Consider the following 19,722-nt stretch of genomic DNA (forward strand, 5'->3'; position numbering starts at 1 on the left):
TCCGTGATTAAACATATATCCACATCCTCTCTTCTGACAAAGTCCTGGAATTCATGAAGTTTCATAGTTAAATTTTGTGCATCCCACAGCATGATTTTGACCGGTGTATTCGAGTTGCGAGAAAAATTATTCATTTTGGCTGGATTGAGGCCTGACTACATTTTCAACCAATTTAGTTGGTTGTAAGTCCTTAAGCATATTTAGAGCAGCAGTGAGCTTAGCAATCCCCTCTTTGGCTTCTGTGAGTTTTTTATTAAGTTTTGAAATATCCGCGGAATTTCTGGCACTTTGCATCTGGGAGCTGTTAGTTATAACCCGCTCTGAGAAAAGTCTCTTATTTTGCAGTCCACAATTTGTGCAAGTGGGGGATGCGTCTCTGGGTTTTGTGCATTCCCTGGATTCATGATCGGCACCGCATTTCACACAGCGAGGCGGGAGTTTGCATGTACTTTGTGCATGATAAAAACCCTGGCAGCGATAGGGCCTCTTCTTCCTTTATATGTCTCAACACTCACTCTGAGACGCATTAAATATTCAAGCTGATGAATTGTCCTGCTTTTGTCGTTACGAGGGAGAAAGACCAAGTACAAGGGCATTTTAACTATGTCCGGGCCTCTGCGTCGTGTGAGTTGCATCACGTTCTCAACTTGATATCTAAGTTCAATAAGAGCTTCTCTTACATCAACCGGCAGAGAGGAAGGTATGCTTCTTACTACCACTTTAATCTTTTTCTCGTCTGGTAAGACATGCGTGTAGTATTTTATTCCTTTCCTGTTGAAGAGAGCAGTAATTTGCCTGTGGGAATCAGTCGTCGAGACTTTTATGTCAAACTGATAATTCCCCTTCATGCTTGCATTATAATCCTGGCATTTATGGTAGTCTAACAGCTTAATTAGCTGCTTCCATGTAATATCAGCATCTTTCACCGTAATCGGCGGGATTTTAGCTTTACGTTGCGATTATTGGAATCCATCTGTAACATCATCCTGTGAAGCTTCTGTATTGGTCGGTTGAACGGTGACTTCGCTGGGGCTCTCCTGACTGGCTGGCGCGGTCGTGGCGTTCTCCGTCGTTACGGGCTTGGGAGCAGGGATGCTTTCCTGTAAATTACACTTGGCTTGCCCTCCAAATGAAATTACCTCTTTAGCCGATTCCGAAAGTTTATGCTTAATTTGTTTTTTCTTCTTCTGCTTTTTATTAGGTTGAGGAATCACTGAAGAGGATTCATCTTCCAGTTCGTGATTATCGTCGCTTTCGTCGTGGAGGACAGAATATCTGCTGTTCTGAAATTCGGCTTTAGATTCCGTATCGCCGTTGATGGGGCTGCGCGGCCTTTTGTTTCTGACTTCTTGAAACTCCATATCTTCCTGTCCTTGTTCCTCTGAATGCAGCTTCGGGAAATCCTGAGGATTGAAGCCTGAACACATGGATTGAAAGTCGGTCCCCTCATCCCTCAGGAAGAACATAATCTTGGCCAGGAACTTTAGCGTAAGCGCTTCATCAGGGTTTAGGGTAGAAGTTTTCTTGAGTTCTCCGAGCCTGGCGAATTCTTTAAACATTTGCAGCAGAAAAGCCATCTTGGTTCACACTTGTAAATTATCGAAGTCGCGAAAAATAAAATTAAATCAGTACAAAGGTACTAAGGCCTTTTTTTACAACACGTCGGTCACTGAAGACATATGTGAAAACTTTCTATGTGATAACACTGGTACTGAACAGAAATGCAATCAGAACGTAGCAGAGAGCGAGGGGAACTACGCACCGTCACGCTCCGAGTCTCAGGCCCGACTGTATGAATAGATTGTAACCCGTTCTTTCCCATTAATAAAACTGGAAGCATATAAGCAAAATGTACACTGCTAGGACAACGGCTTGAATTTGGCCCATGACAGTCCAGATGAGGGTCACCATTAACTCCGCCCACATGAGCGATGTCACATTTCTGACGTTTGTTTACATTCCGCTGTTCGGAGTTACGAAGTGCGTTCTTTGAATGTACATTTAGTTTTTCGAAATGAAAGTGTTTATATATATGCGTATATATCTGTATATAATGATTTAATGTTTGTTTCGGAATATTAAGGATTACTCTACTGTTCCAAATACAAAATTAGATCTAATCGGATGGAAGTTATTGATGACTGGAAGATGCATGTAAAGTGTGGTTTACAAATTATTCTGCATATTGATAATCAGAAACTTTTAAGTGATAATGACTTAAATCATCTACTATATAAAATGTACCTGCGAGAATTAAACCAAGTGAAATTAATGTTAAGTTAGTGAAACCAAGTGCTAATTTGTGTCAGTAATTAATGCAGTAAATATTTTGAATCAAAATGCCACCAGTTACCATTGCAATGAATTAACATAGTGTGTGTCAAGAAATCCTTAAAATACATTTCATATATTGTAAGGATCTTAAGTTTTACTAACGTTTATTTTATTTTAAATCTTTACTATCACTTCTTATTTTCTACTTCCGGCCAGAATTATAGGCGTTAAAGTATTTATGCAAAGTTTGTCTGGCGAACGCCAAGTATTTAAGTTGTGGCTTTTTGCCAAGCGAGAGAGAGGAAGCAATTAGTCGAAGCAGGCCGCTTACCTTAGAAGTTTACTCAGTTGCTGGTTGCCTTCCAGGCTAGAGGTTTTAATCCTCTTTATAATTTTTAAACGTATTGTAGTGTTCACAGTTCTCTGTACTACATACGGCTTCCTGTTAATATAAGGCCAATCTTCCACGTTTATTATTTTAAAGTTAAATTAGAGTTTAGTTTTATTTTTATACTTTTACGTTTTGACCCCAAGTAGCGGGTCTGTGTATTTCCGAAGTACGGAAGTTATTGTAAATAGAGAAAAATAAAGGGTTTTGTATACCCTTCTTGTGTATCCTGTCTACTTCCCACAATTGTTGAACATAGCTTTAGTAAGCTCTCTGTTCCGAGTCAGGTCCTTGCATGTTCCCGAAGAAGGTTAGACGGAACATTGAACCTGATAATATATCTATTTGAATATTTACAGAATTATTAACTGTGTTTTGATTTCTTTACTGCATTCAATATCCTTTCTTAGAAATAAACTTCATTTTATTATTAGAACGTAAAGAGTATAAAGATGAAGAAGTGGGTTCAGTCTAATGAACATATTGAAGTGTAATTTAGCTGTGAAACTACTCAAGTTAAATGAAGAACACGTTATTTAATAAGGACTGAATATATTTAAGATATGCTACCAGCTCTGATATTTCAAGACTATTGTATATGCTTATCTATGAAGATTAAATCACTATTAACTGACGGTTATGGTTCTGGTAAAGCATATATCATATTTGGAATTTTCATTGCTCAGTATGCATTCTTAGAAAGGAAGTTCATTATTTTTCTAAAATGCAAAGAAAATAATACTGAATAACTGTAAGTGCTTAGTGTAATAGACCTACTGAAATCTAATTTAGCTATAAAACTGCAAATGCTAAATGATGCTGAACGTAATTTAGCAGAACTGAATTTAGTAAGATATGTTACCAGTTATGATATTTCAAGACTATCGAAAATGCCTAACAATGAGGTATCATTACCTGTTCTAAGGTGTAACGCTGAATTGAATCCAATAAGTATACTTTTATTTCCAGGAAACATACCTTGAATGTGTGTTTATTGTTCTTTACATCTAGTTAAATACAGTAAAACTTACATAAGCCAAAACTGAATGGATTAAAAAAAATTTAGCTTAAAGTAACATTTTAAATTTTACATTTTGACATATTAAGTACGTATAATAATACGTAAGAATCTAAACAGTATTAAAATTAATACAGTGCATTTATGTGGATGGCAATGGCCTCGTATTTAGCACGCATTTCTAATTAGCATCTATATTCTCCAAAGCCCCAAAGCCGATTATAATTTGAGCAAAGGATCTTTTGTCAAACTTGAGACTATCATACATTTTTCTAGTGGATTTGAAATTCTGTAACTTCATGTTCCCTTAAGTCAGGAAGGAATATTCCATAATATGTGAAGAAAACATATATTTATTTTCTCGTATGTCTAACATTTTTCACTCAAATATAAGATTTCATGCTGTATTTAAAATTTATATATATATATATATCAATATACCAGAGCATTAAAAAGATCACATCGCACGGAACTATATTTGAGATTCACATTACATGCATGACATTCAAATTTATATAATTTTAATTTCAGCTTCAACATTATTCATTTCCTAGATCAAATCTTAACATGGACTATTTAGACTAATATGTTATGTCTTACACTTAGGAAACACTTCCTTCCGTGCAAAAAAAATGCCCACCAGCGACGAGCAGTAAAGTCGCTGAACACTGGTAGTTCGGTCTGAGGATTAAATCCCGCGAACAGGCTGGCTGCATGGACGTTTTCATGGTTTTCCCCATGTGTAATGTGTATACAAACAAGATTGCCCCATGTGTAATGTGTATTACACAAAATTAAAATCATGTAGAACTGCTGGTGGTCATTTTAGAGAGGTTTCACTCTATTTATTAAACGTAAGAAATTTATTTAACTATTTCTAAAAATGCAAATTAATCAACAAAATATCTGGTATTAAGTACTTTGTTCCTGTAAGCATAATTAATAAGAACTTCCGAGTTTGATATAGTGTGTATGATGACAATATATTACATTAGTGAATGTCATTTGCTTGACAGATATGAAGAATTTCTATTGAGGAGCTGTTTTGCTTGGAGGGATGGTTTGGTTTATTTGATTATGGTAAGCATGCCAGGTCTATGTGGGAGGGATGTCCTTGTGGAAAATAGTGTTTTCTAAGCAAAAAAAAAAAAAAAAAAAAAAAAAAAAAAAACCTCATATCCATGTTTACCAGGGTTCGTACGATCCTTAAGAGTCCTTAAAAGTCCTTAAGATTTTCGGAATTGATTTTTGTTCCTTAAAAGTCCTTAATTTTGGCCAAAATTGACAGAAGGTCCTTAATTTTAATCATCTGAAATTTCTGTCTGTTTTTACGACTGCAGTTTTGGGTGTGAATTAGCATTTTGCAGGAATATTTTTGGCCATTCACTGACAAATATGGCTAATTTTTGAATGGGTTCATGAATTATAATTTGTTTCTATTTGTAATATAAATAATGGTGGGATACTCAATCAATTATCAATAATGAAATTGAAAGCTGACAATTCAAAAGATTCTCGAGTTTCTGAGCAAGAAGTGAAACATAAGAATTTCAAAATTATTTCATTTTTTGTAATGAAGAGCTCTCAAACAACTTGCCGCTTTTGGGGATGTGAATTCTTTTATTTTTCTTTTATTCTATTATTCTAAATTTTGCGATTATGAACATTTTGGCGATTTTAAAATTGGTTTCTATAGAAAATTTTTAATTCCGAAATCTGGGAATTTTTCGACGATTTTTTAAAACATTCTAAGGTTGATAAATTTCATTAAAATAATGGTAAATATTGGAATTATACTTAAGAAATAACATTAAAATAAAGCATTTTTATTTTTCACTGTCATAGTATAAAGTTTCATTTTGGCCACATATTATACAATTTTTTGAATATGAAAAATAAGCAAGGAATAATGCTATTCAGCACAGTTTACAAAACATTTTTTAGCAAAAGCAAAATAGCTATGTAATTAATTAAAAATGTCTTTTTAATTTTTTTCATGTTAAGAATTTTTCCCATTTCTCAGAATGATCAGAATTCTCAGAAAACGCATCAGTTTTCTCTATAAAATTAATTTCACACTTTTTTCCTCCGATTTTTTAAAAAAACATTTCTGGCTTTTTGCTGTTACAGAATTGGCAGGGGTAATTTTTCTGTAGGATTTTAGAAATTGAAGCTTGGAAAGTTTAAAAAGATTTTAAGGCATATTTATAGACCAACGATTTTAAAAGATTCCAGAAAATGTGACAAAATGAAAAATGTCTCCATGGTAATAACACGTAGTTTCTTACATTTTGAAGAACATCTGGAAGAACACTGAAAACATAATAAATAGTTGAATGTTTTACTTCTGATTCTAGAATCGCTTTCTTAGCATTTTTATCTTCCCTTTATTTTCTCTACTTTTCACTAGATACAAGCATTATAAAAATAATTTTTTTTTATCAATAATGAAATTGAAAGCTGACAATTCAAAAGATTCATCTAATATGTCTTAATGCATCATACGCAGAGCTGGCGCTAGGCATTTTGTCACCTGACGCAATCTCTGTGGATCCTAAATTCTGCTGCCTGGTGCCTTTCTAAATTCTGCTTCCAATGCGTGCTCTAAATTCTAAAAGTTTTGCCATTTCTAGATTTTGTTGCTCAGTGTGTCCCTAAATTCTAAAAATTATGCCACACCAGCTCTGTGACCAGACTTTACCATATGTATTTCATATTTCTTCTGAATGTTCGTATTACTAAAAGTTATAGGAAAGGGAAACGTATTGGAAAAAAAAAAAAAAAAAAACTCAATATGTAAAGAGAAAGAAAATTATTCTTCAAAGATATGTACAGTTATTATTATGTAAATTACGTGTTAAACCTTTACCGTGGTCACAAGGTAAAACACAAAAATATAAAAATTCATGTGAAACTTATTCTTTGCATCTCGTGAGACTTAATGCAAAACAACTTATCACCGCTAATGATTTAGTGGCTTAATAGAACCTTAAAGTATATTAACTGAGTTACAACCTCTGGTGTGTATTTGGTGTATTTAATTATGGCAAAGCACACGAGGGCTATCTGCCTAAGGGGAGGGATGCCTTCGTGGAGGACTTTCTAAGGGAAACTGACTCGTATACACGTTACACATGGGGAAAACCACGAAAACGCCCATGCAGCCAGCCCGTTTGCGGGATTCGAACCTCGGACCGAACTACCAGTGTTCAGCGACTTTACCGCTCGGCCGCTGGTGAGCCATACAACCTATGGAACTCTACACAAAGCTACAACACTAACAGCGTCAGACAGAGGTCAGCTAACTTTCAAAACTTGCTAACTGTGCCTACATCAGGCCTTTCAGGTTTGTTCTAATCAGCAGGTCTCTCTATAGGCGAGCAGGAGCGGTGACAACAGCCAGTCTTTTGTTATGAATTATGCTGATTCTGATTTTAATGCTCATTTTAACCTATGCTGCTTGACATTAAAATCTATTTATTATTTACTAAACCTCTAGACTGAGCAAGTATGTGACAAAATGAGACATTAAAAAAAAAAAAAAAAAAAGCTAACTGTTAGTAAAACGTAACTAAAATGTCACTTATCTTCTTTCAGATATGTCCAGTTATTATGAGTGTAAAATATTTAATGCTACTTGATAAATTTCATAAAATTAATTTTATTCTCAAAATATTAATGATTATGTTAATTAAGTTATGTTTAATAATAATGCATCCTACTCACGTTCAGGCATAGATATAATATTTTTAGTTCAATTTATTCAGTTCCCATTTCCTCATAGGTCCTTAATTTTTTTCATTAATGGTCCTTAAAAGTACTTAATTTCCTTGTGCAGAAATGTGTACGAACCCTGTTTACACATGTGGAAAACCAGGTAAGTGCTCATGCAGCCAGCCTATCCACCTGGAATCAAACTCAAATCGAACTATCAGCGTTCCAGTCAGCCGCTTTTGGGCTGTGCGTGGAGGGCCATGAAGGAGAATAATTACATGCACTGAAAACTGAATTCTAAACTAAATGTATAAGGAAAGCAATAGAAATTCATTTATCAATACTAGTTCTTATTAAATTAAAATACTGCATAAAATAAATTTATAAAGCTATTGAATGAAAATTTCCATTAACATATTTAAGACATGTGTAAGGAGTAATAGATTAATTATTTCTAATATTATTAAGTAATTTTCTTTTAAAGGAATTAAAAAGTAAAAACAAACAAAAGCTTCTTTAGGGAAATTATTCTACTATTAAAAATAATATACTGCTGGAATTCACATCCCACCTTATCCAAAATTAAATAAATGCATTTTTAAGTGTTAAATCAAGTTGTGCAGAAATATTAAATATGAATACAGAATACATTCACCTTAATTATTTAAAAAAATTGAATGTGATGATGTGAAAAATTCAGAGAAAGCTTTCTAGATTATTCACTAGAAATCTGACATCCTGAAAAATGAATACACACACTCACTCATATTTATATGCATATACACACATATATTGATACATATACTTCACATATGTTTATATATTGAAAATATATGCATGTGTGTGTATACACATGAAAGCCAAAATTAAAAAAGCAAATTTAAAGAAAAAAAAATATTAAAAAAAAAAATTGTAAACATATAAAAGATTTAAAAGATTTAATTCTCGAACTAATCTACAATATCATTTAAATTCAGAAGCATAAGCAATTCAAGTGCAAAACCAATCCATGAAAATAAATTCACTAATTTAGAAAATTAAAATTAATCCAAACAATTTTTTTAAAGATGCATAAGTGAATGACTGTTGAGCAGGCAGTTCATAATCACCAAAATTGACAAAGCCAATAATAATTTTAGCATAATATGAAAATTTTTTTATGTCTCATTAATTAATACTGAACTAAATAATGCCATTACTTACAAACTCACCAATGTACAAGAAAATGTTATTGCAGAAAAACTAAAAGCATTTCATAAGAAACTGCAAATTTCACAACCATCTAGCTACAATAGATTAGCAAATCTATATGCTCTCCCAAAATTTGAGGGGGCTGATATCTACATGCATTATTATGAATCAAAATTATTTGAAACTTTAAACTTCCCGGCATGGTTCCGCTACGTAGACGATACTTTTACCCTGTTTGAAGGTAATAAAGATGATTTAAATAGAGTTCTTTCAACAATGAATTCTATTGATCCTGCTATTCAGTTCACTTTTGAACTTGAGACTTGCAATTCTCTTCCGTTTCTCGACATTCTGGTCACACGTAACACATCCAACTTCAGTACTACAGTTTACCGTAAACCTTCATCGGTTTGCCTTCCACCACACTTTAAATCATGTCATCCGACTAAACAAAAGTTAGTTTCATTTTATTCCTATGTTTTCCGTGCTCTTCAAGTTTGCTCCTCCAAACTAGCCCTTGATGAAGAACTAAATTATTTAAAAGCAATAGCTATTGACAGGGGCTTTTCACCCAACATTATTAAACAAGCAGTTAAAAAATTCTCATCTCAACACACTAAAAGCCACACTCTTATTTTAGGAGATTATAAAAATTCTGTTGTCATTCCCTTCTTTCCATCAATTAGCTATAAAGTTGCACATATTTTGCAGAAATTTCACTTTCGGGTTGTTTACTCTCCCATCAATAAAATTCCAACTTCTATACTCAAGGACCCCATTCCGGATATGAATTCCTGGGGTATTTATAGGATTCCTTGCCAGTGCGGTTTAATTTACATTGGCCAAACTAAGAGAGCCTTAAAATTTCGCGTCAAAGAACATGAGGCATATGTTAGAAAAAAGGAAACACAGAAGTCTTCTGTTGCTCAACATTGTTGGTCCGAAAATCACACTTTCAATTTTTCTGCTGCCAAAATTATTCAAAAAACATCTTCCATTGGAGAACTGGATTTTCTAGAGGCATTTCACATTCATAAAAATCTTTCTGTTCTAGTTAACGATCCTAATTCCAATCCAAATTTGCCTTCGGCTTTTAGAGAAATTATGTTTTAGTTCTGGTTTCGCCAACAGATGGCGCCACTTGCTTATTCTTGTCCAGGCTTTCTTATCTTATCTAAACATTATTTCCTATCTTGTTCATTTGCGGTTTTGCAGCTGAAGATGATGGTTCGGTAAAACCATCGAAACTAGTTCTGTGAAAATTTTGTAAATTAACGCTGATTTTTGTTGTTTGACTTCTGAATTAGTATCTATATAATTAATATGAAGAACACACTTACTTCTCTTTTAAAACACTTTTGCAGACCCCAACGCTCATTTAGTAGGTAAGTTAGAATTAAAACTTACTATTTACTTGCTTTAAGTATTTTTTAAAATTTTTTATGTAGTATTTAAGTATTTTCTAGATATGAAATTTTATTTTTAAGTATATATTTCTTTCTTAAAAATTGTGAATTAGTTCTTTATGTTTCTTATTGGTTTATATGGATTATGCCTAGTTCTTTTTTAATTCCTTTTATTGATATGCATATTCGTGTCGGGGAGGTTTCTGTAGACAAGGGTTTTTAAAATATATTAGTTTCTAGATTATTTTTTATAAAAAATCATTTTTTTAATTTAATTTTTTTAAAAAGTTTAATTTAATACTTGACTTTACTTGTTTCTCAAAAGACTACATTAGTATTTTCCTTTTAAAACTTTAATTCTTAAATGCTAATTTCTAAGGGTACCACTTTATTGGTATTTCTTTTTGGACATTCTTCACTTTTTACTTTTGGTTTTGACTTTTACTCTTGCCTGCATGAATGACGAAACACGAATTGAATGATTGAAGAGTTAGGTTTGGAGGCAATTTCCCCTTGATAAGTCTGTCTCCTGCCTGCTCAACAGTCATTCACTTATGCATTTTTAAAAAAATTGTTTGGATTAATTTTAATTTGCTTAATTAGTGAATTTATTTTCATGGATTGGTTTTGCACTTGAATTGCTTATGCTTCTGAATTTAAATGATATTGTAGATTAGTTCGAGAATTAAATCTTTTATATGTTTACACATTAAATTTTTTTTTTTTTTTGCTTTAAATTTGCTTTTTTACTTTTATACGTGTTTGTTAAAATTTAAATTTAATTTGTTTAAATTTAAATTTCATTCCTTGCAGCAATGGCGCGAAGAATTATTTAATTAAATTTATATTTAAATTTAATTAATTTATTTAAATTAAATTTAATTTTTCTTATGAAACATATATATATATATATATATATATATATATATATATATATATACACACGCATACAGAAAGAAATTTTGTAAAGTTTGAGACATAAATTTATATTCCTTCTGGAACAGTAAGGAAATAATACTCTAAAGAAAAATTTTAAAAATAGCATCACTACAGCAAATTTACATTGCAGATTAAAAATGTTTTTCATTCAAAGAACGCACTTCGTAACGCCGAACAGTAGAATGTAAACAAACGTCAGAAATGTGACATCACTCATGTGGGCGGAGTTAATGGTGACCCTTATCTGGATTGTCATTGGCCAAACTCGAGCCGTTGTCCTAGCAGTGTACATTTTGCTTCTGAACTGCCATTAACACGGCTAACGTTTCTCGTTCATTAGTTGTATAGTTTCGTTGCGTATAAAAAATGCCACGGGATGCCCTTTTTGCGTTGAAACTGCATCCACGGCGGAATCTGAAGCATTAGCCGCGATTGCTAAGTTCGTCTCCCCTTCCGGGAATTTCAAAACTTGGGCATTAATTATAGCTGTTTTCAATTGTTCAAAAGCCGTGTTTTGCTTTACAAATGTTCAACGATATTGGTGAAATTTTTAATGAACGAATGGTAATACGAGCTCATTCCAAGAAAAGATGAAAGTTTCTTCCCCGTGTTTTGGCGGAGGGTAATTTTTTATTGCTTTTATTTTAGAATCCTCAGGCTCGATATCTTTAGCTGAAATTTTATAACCAAGATATCTCATTTCTTTAGTTGCGAATTGACATTTTGATGCATTAACAAATAAGCCCGCTTCCTTTAATAATGAAAAAACTTCGTGGAGATCTTTTACGTGATCTTCAATGGTGTCCCTCGCGACGATTATATCATCTAAGCGGTTCTCAACGTTTTGACTAACGCGTACCATCTAACTAAAATTCAAAAACTTTAGTACAACTATTACATTTTACAATTACGAATTATGATTATTTTTCAATTTCTCAGTAGAAATATATATATATATATATATATATATATAATTAAAAAGCTAGGTAGTAAGTACTATATAAAAAGACCAATTTGGTCTAAATATTTTTTGCGCAATATGCTGCAAAATTAAGGAAATGAGAAGAAGATTAATTGTAGTTAGCTCGCCAAAAAGTTACCATGAGCTGTGGCTCCAAGAAAAAGTTCAACACAGTTTTAAAATTACTAAAATTTAAATTAAAGTACTTTAATTCTAAAATTTAGTGCGAAATTTGAGCGTGTTTAAGTGAGATCAGTGTCTTTATATCTGGTCCTGTTTCACTTAGTTTAAACCGTACACTAGGATTCACTTTCAGTTTTGTTCTGTATTTATTTTTCAAATATATCATGGAAGAAAAATCCTAGTTCACACAAATAAGTTGTGCAACAGGCCATAGCTTTACTTGAATTGACTTTACTTTTTTTTTTTTTTTTTTAAATTTCTTTAAAGCCCAATGGGGCAATTTGCCCTGAAGGACTATTAATTTCGTTTTGGCATTTTGCGTCGAAAACTTTAAAAGGCTGTATCTGTTTTCAAATCGTTGCCACCATATATTATTGCTGTGTCTTATATTTAAAGAAATTAAATAATGAAGAATCTGCATAAATGCTGTATGTATGCTTCTCGCATTGTGATAAAACAACGGTACCTAGAGCCATAAAATTTGAATAACGTAATCATCCATATAATTTGAATTTGAAATTTCTTTTATTATCGACTAGCAGCTTCGCTGCCAGCCCTCGTCTGGCTTTTAAATGTACCGGGAAAATGGCTGAAGGGAACACCAAACGTTAAATTTAAAAACTGCGTAGAATTTTACTCTGCAGAACAACTTCATAAAAAAAAGTTATTACGTATAACAAAATTACAATGAAATAAGCAATATGCCTTAATACAAATATTAATTATCCTAATAAATAAATTAACCAACTTTCCTTTGCAAAATCGTAAGAACTCAAATGGTATAAAGGAGGTTAAGAAATTTGTTTCCTAAAAAAATCACTCAAAACTTTTCAGTATCTTAAAAAAGTGAAATGAGAAATAAATAATATAAAAGAATACAAAAAACAAAAAATTCTGAAAAGCAAAGTATGATGTTTTATCTTATACTTTCAAGAGAAAAAAATTACAATGAAATAAGCTATATCCCTTAATACAAATATTAATTATCCTAATAAAAAAATTAACCAACTTTCCATGGAAGAAAAAAAATCTTGCAGAACTTTTCAATATCTTATAAACAGTGAAATAAGCAAAATATAACATGAAAGCAACCCAAAAATTCCGCGCAGAATTTTACTCTGCAGGACAACTTTATCAAAAAAATAAATAAAAATGTATTATATATATATATATATATATATAAATGACAATGAAATATGTCAATCTCTTAAAAACAGTGACATAAGAAATACGATGAAAAATTGTTGCCAAACCCATATGTCTAAAAGAATGAAACTATTCAAAATGATGCGATTTCATCAAAAATCTGTCAACAACAATAAGACGGGAAAATTGTTGCCAAAATCACATTTTTAAAGATGTGAGAAGTGTACTCGGAAGTGTACTCATTTAAAAAATCTTTTAAAAATACAAAATATTATCATTTTTCCAAAATTCTTTTTGTAAAAGCAGTCGCAAGGATGAAAGTTTAACGTGTCCAAAAATCAAAGAAAAATAAAATGTACATTTTTTAAAATAAACAATTTTAGAAAAAGTCCCGTTGAAAAGGTATTAAGCTCCCTTTGTTAAATAAATTCGTATTTAATCGATTTATTGAAACTCGAAATTTATTTTAAGTTCATAAAATAGCTAAGTGCCTACGTTTCATGACGATGAGAAAATGGAGTGTGTAGAGTAAAATCTCGCTTTCCTATAGCCCATTATGTCTCAAAATGACGCGATTTCGTCACAAAACATAAAATAAAAAAAAATTCTAATAAGAATTTCGAAAAAATCGCTTCGAGGTGCACTGGCTCTTGTCTAGATGTACCTATGTACCAAATTTCGTAGCCGTGGGTCTATTAGCTTACGCGCAACGCGAACGAAAGACACACACACATACACAGACAGACTCTTTATTTTATTATATGTAGAGATTTCATATTTTGTAAAACTTTTTTGATTAATAAACTCAAGAATTTCAAAGTGAGCGATGGCAACGTTGTACAGAAAAAACATATTTATCTCCAGTGCGTGAGACTGTGTAACGGAAATTCTAAAGATATGCTCAGCTTAAAATTATTTTGCGATATTGCTCTTGAACTAAATTTTATAGTTTGAATACATAGAACATGATATTTAATAAATAAAGGTAATACACAAAACGCCCCTTTGGACTTAATTTAAAATCTGAAACTTTTCAGATTTTTTTTTTTTTTTTTTTTTTGGTTCAGACAAAGTTAACATATTGGAAATCTTCAATTAGAGTTAATTACAGGAAGTTTCTATCTCTACTTTTTTTTTTTTTTTTTACTTCACGAGATAAAATTTTAGGTGCATTTGAACAAAATGGATTTCTAATTCAATTTTATTTTGCATAAGACTCGGGAAAATACATATTGAAATTATTTATTATTGAGAAACAAAGATTTTTAATGTCGAATGCTGATTCTCCTTTTATTTTCAAATTATTTTTGGCTAGAAAACTTTCTAAAAGTGGTAAAAAGCTTAAAATATTATTATCCAATTCTTTGATGATAAGCTGGAATTTTTTTATCACTGCATTTATTTTCTCTCTAATGGCAAGCAAATTTATACTTTGTCCTTGTACTCGTAAATTTAACTCATTTAACTATCCAAAAGTATCAGCTAAACTTGCTAAAAGCGCCAACCATAATTCACTAAATAAACATTTTTGCGATTGTTGCGTTATTTTCTTCCTTCACGTTCGTACGGCGTTCGTAGATTTGGAGTGAATAACGACGGCACTTGAGAGAATATCGAAACACACTTTATTTAGCCAATATTAATCAGGACAGCTCCAATAAAACGTCTACACGATGGCTTTGCAAATGCGGTCAAGAGCAAGAGACTGACGCTAATTACGGAAGGGGAAAGTAAACGGCTGTGTCAGGGATCATAAGGGGAGATATATTTAAAAAAAAGTGTTTTTAGGTCTCGTTTAGTATCAGTATATCAGGAATATATATCGCGCGCTAGAGATAATTTTTTTTTTTTTCGTGCAGTGTTGCCATTGCTCGCTTTGAAATCGCTGAGTTTGTTAATCAAAAATTCGTTGAAGTGTTATAAAATATGAAATCGATAATAAAACAAATTTTAAATTCAAATTAGGGCTTCCACACGCCGATATTCTATGGAAGATTACGTTATTCAAATTTTGAGTTCTCTAAATACCGTCGTTTTATCATAAGCGAGAAACATACATATACATTCATGCAGACTCTTCATTATTTAATTTTTTTAAATATAATACAAAGCGATAATATTTGGTGGCAACAATTTGAAAAGTGATTCGCCGTTTAATGTTTTCAACGCAAAATGCCAAAATGAAATTAATAATCCTTCTGAGCAAATTGCGCCTTTGGACTAATAATGTATTCTACGAGCGATGGGCTGATGCCTAGCAGTAAGGGTTTGGAATCAAGACAGAACCATTATATTACTTGCAAATATTTCATTAACTGATATCGTTAAATTTTGAAATATCATATAAACTGGAAAAGGGATATAAAAATTAGGAAATATTTTATTTTTAAATAAACATTCAATTTATGTGTAGATAGCTGCAAATATTTCACTCAGTTGTTGTCGCAGAGCTTTAATTTTATTGGGAGGGGAGTAGGAAATTCCACTGGTTAAGTAATGGAATATCGAGAAATTTTTGGGATCGAGGAGAAAAACGCTATACCAGAAACGAAGCAATAACACAGATAACTAGCATGTAACTAAATAAAATATTAATTTTTTTTAATTACAAATTTACATTTATTAATCAATTCAAGAAATGCATACAAAAGCATTGAAGTAAAGATTACTGTTTATTTTGACGGTATTTTTAGACATTATGCTGTACATAAAACGGCTTTTCTTCGTTAAGAAGTTCGTTTTTAAAAAGGTACCCTTTTTTCATCGAAATCGTCGGCACTGATACGAAATGAAGGGCGATTTATACTATACCTCAATTTCCTGGCCTTTAAGACGCGCAGTGATTTATCAGGTTAAAACTTGGGAAAAATACTTAGACAGAAAAGGATTAAGTACTTATTTTAATGATAACACTTTATACAACGAAAACGGAACTGTTGCATTAAAAAATTAGCAAATACATCAGTGTTTCTTAGAATCCCAGAAACTCGTCATCACTGTTGCTAAAATCATAGTTATTTTCACCTAAGTGAAAGTAACTATATGATTTAAAAATAAAGACTCTTTTAAAAAAAGATTTATTGTAGGATAAAATTGGATAATAGGATAAATGTATTTTTCAGTATTAACTTCATTCTGAGGAATTTTCTGCAGTCTAGTTTGCGTTATTTTATTCATAAGTCTCAAATTAAAAACAATTAATGTTTATATGTCATTAGAAAATTAACCAAAAAGCAGCGACCACAATGTAATTGAAAAACAGTCCTTAGACGTGAAAAGGTTGAAGGCCATTGGCATGGAACATAGCATTCAAAATGAAAAATTCAATATTTACTATAAATTCATTGATGTAACAAATACTCCTATGGCTTTAAAAAAAGATGTTATTTGCCTTACAGTTTATCGTTCAATAATACATTTTCATTGTACAAAATTGCATTCATTCGAAGAATTCAATTTGTATTTTTCTCCGTATAAAAACTGAACGTAGAAGAAGTTAGATGTTTAAACGACCCCCCACATTTTCTCAAGACCCGAGCAAGATTATCCCCTCCTTTTCAGCCCCCCCCCGTGAAAAAGGGGTTCTAAATTTACGACCTGACCGCATATAGGGTGATTTCGTTTACACAGTCGTCGAAGAACTACAATAAACACGCTGGAACAATCAGCGACACAGCCTTCAGGTTATCAAGCTATAACGGTGGAGACAGCTTCACTGCAAAGCACCAGAGTACAGATTCCGACTCTTCGGTGCAGTCGTTCCCGGAGCTCAACACACTCTCTCGACGATGCACTAACCGCGATACACGAAGAGACTCTTTGGATGTACTCGGCGACCCACTCGGCACTCGCTGCCCGGCTGTCAACTCGACGTACCAGCAGGGTTTATATAGCTTTCGTCCTGTGTTCGAGAACATTCTGGGCTAAACCGGTAAGAATTCGTTCCAGAAGGTTCTCCCTATTGAATTAGAATAGTCATCTTTAACAAAAGTAATTTTATAGCATATTTTATTACTTCAATTTTCTTAAAAGTATTTTTTAGGATATTTTTGTTCTATTTTGCTCCTTTTCCTAATGCTTGTTTGATTTAAATTTCAAAATATTGATAAATACATAATTTTTCTGCAATTCAGTATATGAAAGTTCATTTTTGCTGACATCTGTATGAACATATGTATGAGAAATTCTTCATGAATTTTCTGTTTATTTAACATATTGTTCTTTGTAATTTAAGAAATAACTGTAATTCCAATTTGATGTCACCTCTGGTAAACATCAAGACTCAGATCATTGCGATTCTTCTTTAATAATAATAATAGTATCACATTTAAACAGTTTAAATAAATATTTATTAAGGCAACTGATATTATAATTTTATAAATTACGATATGAGATGGAAATATGGAACCAAAACAGAAGCCACATTAAGAACAATACTAAAGAAAATAATAATGCATTCTCTTCTGTAGACATATCCATTAGTTTTAGATGAAGCAAAAATCTAAGAAGTAACAAAAGCTTCGAAATTAAAATTGTATCTTTGTTAGTTCGTCTTTAATTCGTTGATCCCTTAACTCTGATTTGAAAAGTTACTCCTGTAATTGCTTTTCAGGAGCAGTAATGACTTGGCTAGTTTTGCTGGTAGATGTTGTAACTCATAAGGCAGATTTAGAATCCAAGGAGTACGCTGGCCCCTATGAAGAAATAACCTTTTGGGAACAAAGGGCTTGTGATCTTGATAGAGCTCTATTGCAGTTGAAGAGAAAAGATGTGCAGAAATGTATTGACGCCTTGAAACTTGCAAAATTAGGATCTGTGTATAAAATTGATGAAATAAGTCAACAGTTGCAAGTAATCTTTTGATGTTACTGTTTTTAGAAGTCATATATTATGCATTTGTTATGTAAAAGAGTATATATTATGTAAAAGAGTAAAATTTTGTTTCCTAAATTTGGAAGAATTTTTGCTTTAATAATGATATTAATTACATTCTAACTGTGCAGCATTAGCAAAAGTAAATTTGCGTAAATAAAATAAATATGCTTAATATTTTTTCAGATGTTTGCAGTTAACCATCATCCCTTATTTAAATTTCAGTATCTTAAATTTCTTTCAAAGTCTTTTTGTAATTAAATCATAAAATCGATTAATCTTTAATAATCTTTTCCTTGAAACACTTAATTGTAATTGCTAATTGCGCAGAGTTATGTGCAAAGTTAGTTGATTGACGAAATAAAAGAGCTTTCAGTAACATGTTTCCAGGAATAAAACGGGAGCGGAGTTTCATTTAGAAATGATGTCTATTTAGCTTTATTTTGAACTTAGAGAAACTGAGGTCTCCATTGATGGCCAAGGTTGTCGATGACATTCATTAGCAGATTACAAATAGCCTCTGAAGATCAATTTGGGGACTGTATCAGCATGGTGTATCACTGTGTGTCAGCCTGTGCAGATATCTCTGCACCCCTAATAATAATAAATAATGCGTGCAAGAATAAAAAGAGCTCAATTAAATCTAAATGCGTTATTACTGTACATGATTCCTGAATATGACTGTTGATGGTCGTTTAGACCCATTGCCATATTTCATGATGGAAGAAGTTTGGCTTCATTTATTAGAATATATGAATTCCCTCAGTAAAAAGTATTGATTTACAAAATCCCAATTTGACTTGCAATATACCACTTCACAACCATACATTTTATATATGATGTGCATTATCAGGAACATGATTAGTGAGCCGATAGTTCTTTGAATCAAGTGTTAATACTGTGGTTTAATGAAATATCAGTGAACCAATTGCAACCATTTAACAGAAGAAGAAAAAAATGCAATGCTTTTTTAACAAGATGGGGTGATATGCCACATATCATGTGACTTACTGGTGCAGAGTGATGAAATGTTTATAAAAGCTATGGAAAAGGGATTATGATTACCATTTTCCTACATTTGTTCATTTGGAAATCTTATCTGTGGGGAAGTTCAAAGCAAAATGTCTGCTTGAGCAATTCATAAACCCTGGATGAACTCAAGGAAAGTATTCCAAACACTATCTACAGCATCACTATTCAAGAGTTGTAAGCAATATCAGCCAAGTACTGACATGCATGTTCATAAATGTGAATGCAGCATTGATAAGAAATACAGTGGTTCTTCCATATATGTAGTTACTTGTAATGTTTAATTTTTTTATCATTCTTACCCCCTCCTCTACATCTATATTCCGTATTCATCTTCATCTTCTATCATAGTTCCCTAAATAGGATCTAAGTAATTAAAATGCAAGAGTCACGAAGTTGACAATCATAACATTCAGAATATGACATATATCAGTTTTATAAGTATTTAGTTTTATTTATTTATCTTTGATTTGGTAGCAAAGCCTTTCTTAAAATTTTTATATTGTTACATCCATTTTTACTGCATTATATTGTCATGCATTCATCATCCATGTGATCCTACATTGTTATTTCAGACCAATGTAAGGCCTTAATTTATCTG

General features: G+C 32.0%; 1 protein-coding gene across 1 annotated transcript in view; it reads left to right on the forward strand.

The window, feature by feature from the left end:
• Nucleotides 1-19,722, forward strand: part of LOC118187326 (dynein axonemal heavy chain 2-like) — a 280,776-nt gene that overhangs the window by 42,520 nt on the left and 218,534 nt on the right. The window contains exon 5 of the mRNA XM_085822256.1: nt 17,833-18,071. Within this exon, the coding sequence (XP_085678382.1) occupies nt 17,833-18,071 (239 nt within the window). The remainder of the gene's footprint in view (nt 1-17,832; nt 18,072-19,722) is intronic.

The sequence above is a fragment of the Stegodyphus dumicola genome, chromosome 8 (assembly GCF_044657685.1).
Source record: "Stegodyphus dumicola isolate Sdum_Otavi_A_Nest chromosome 8, ASM4465768v1".
Lineage (NCBI taxonomy): Eukaryota > Metazoa > Arthropoda > Arachnida > Araneae > Eresidae > Stegodyphus > Stegodyphus dumicola.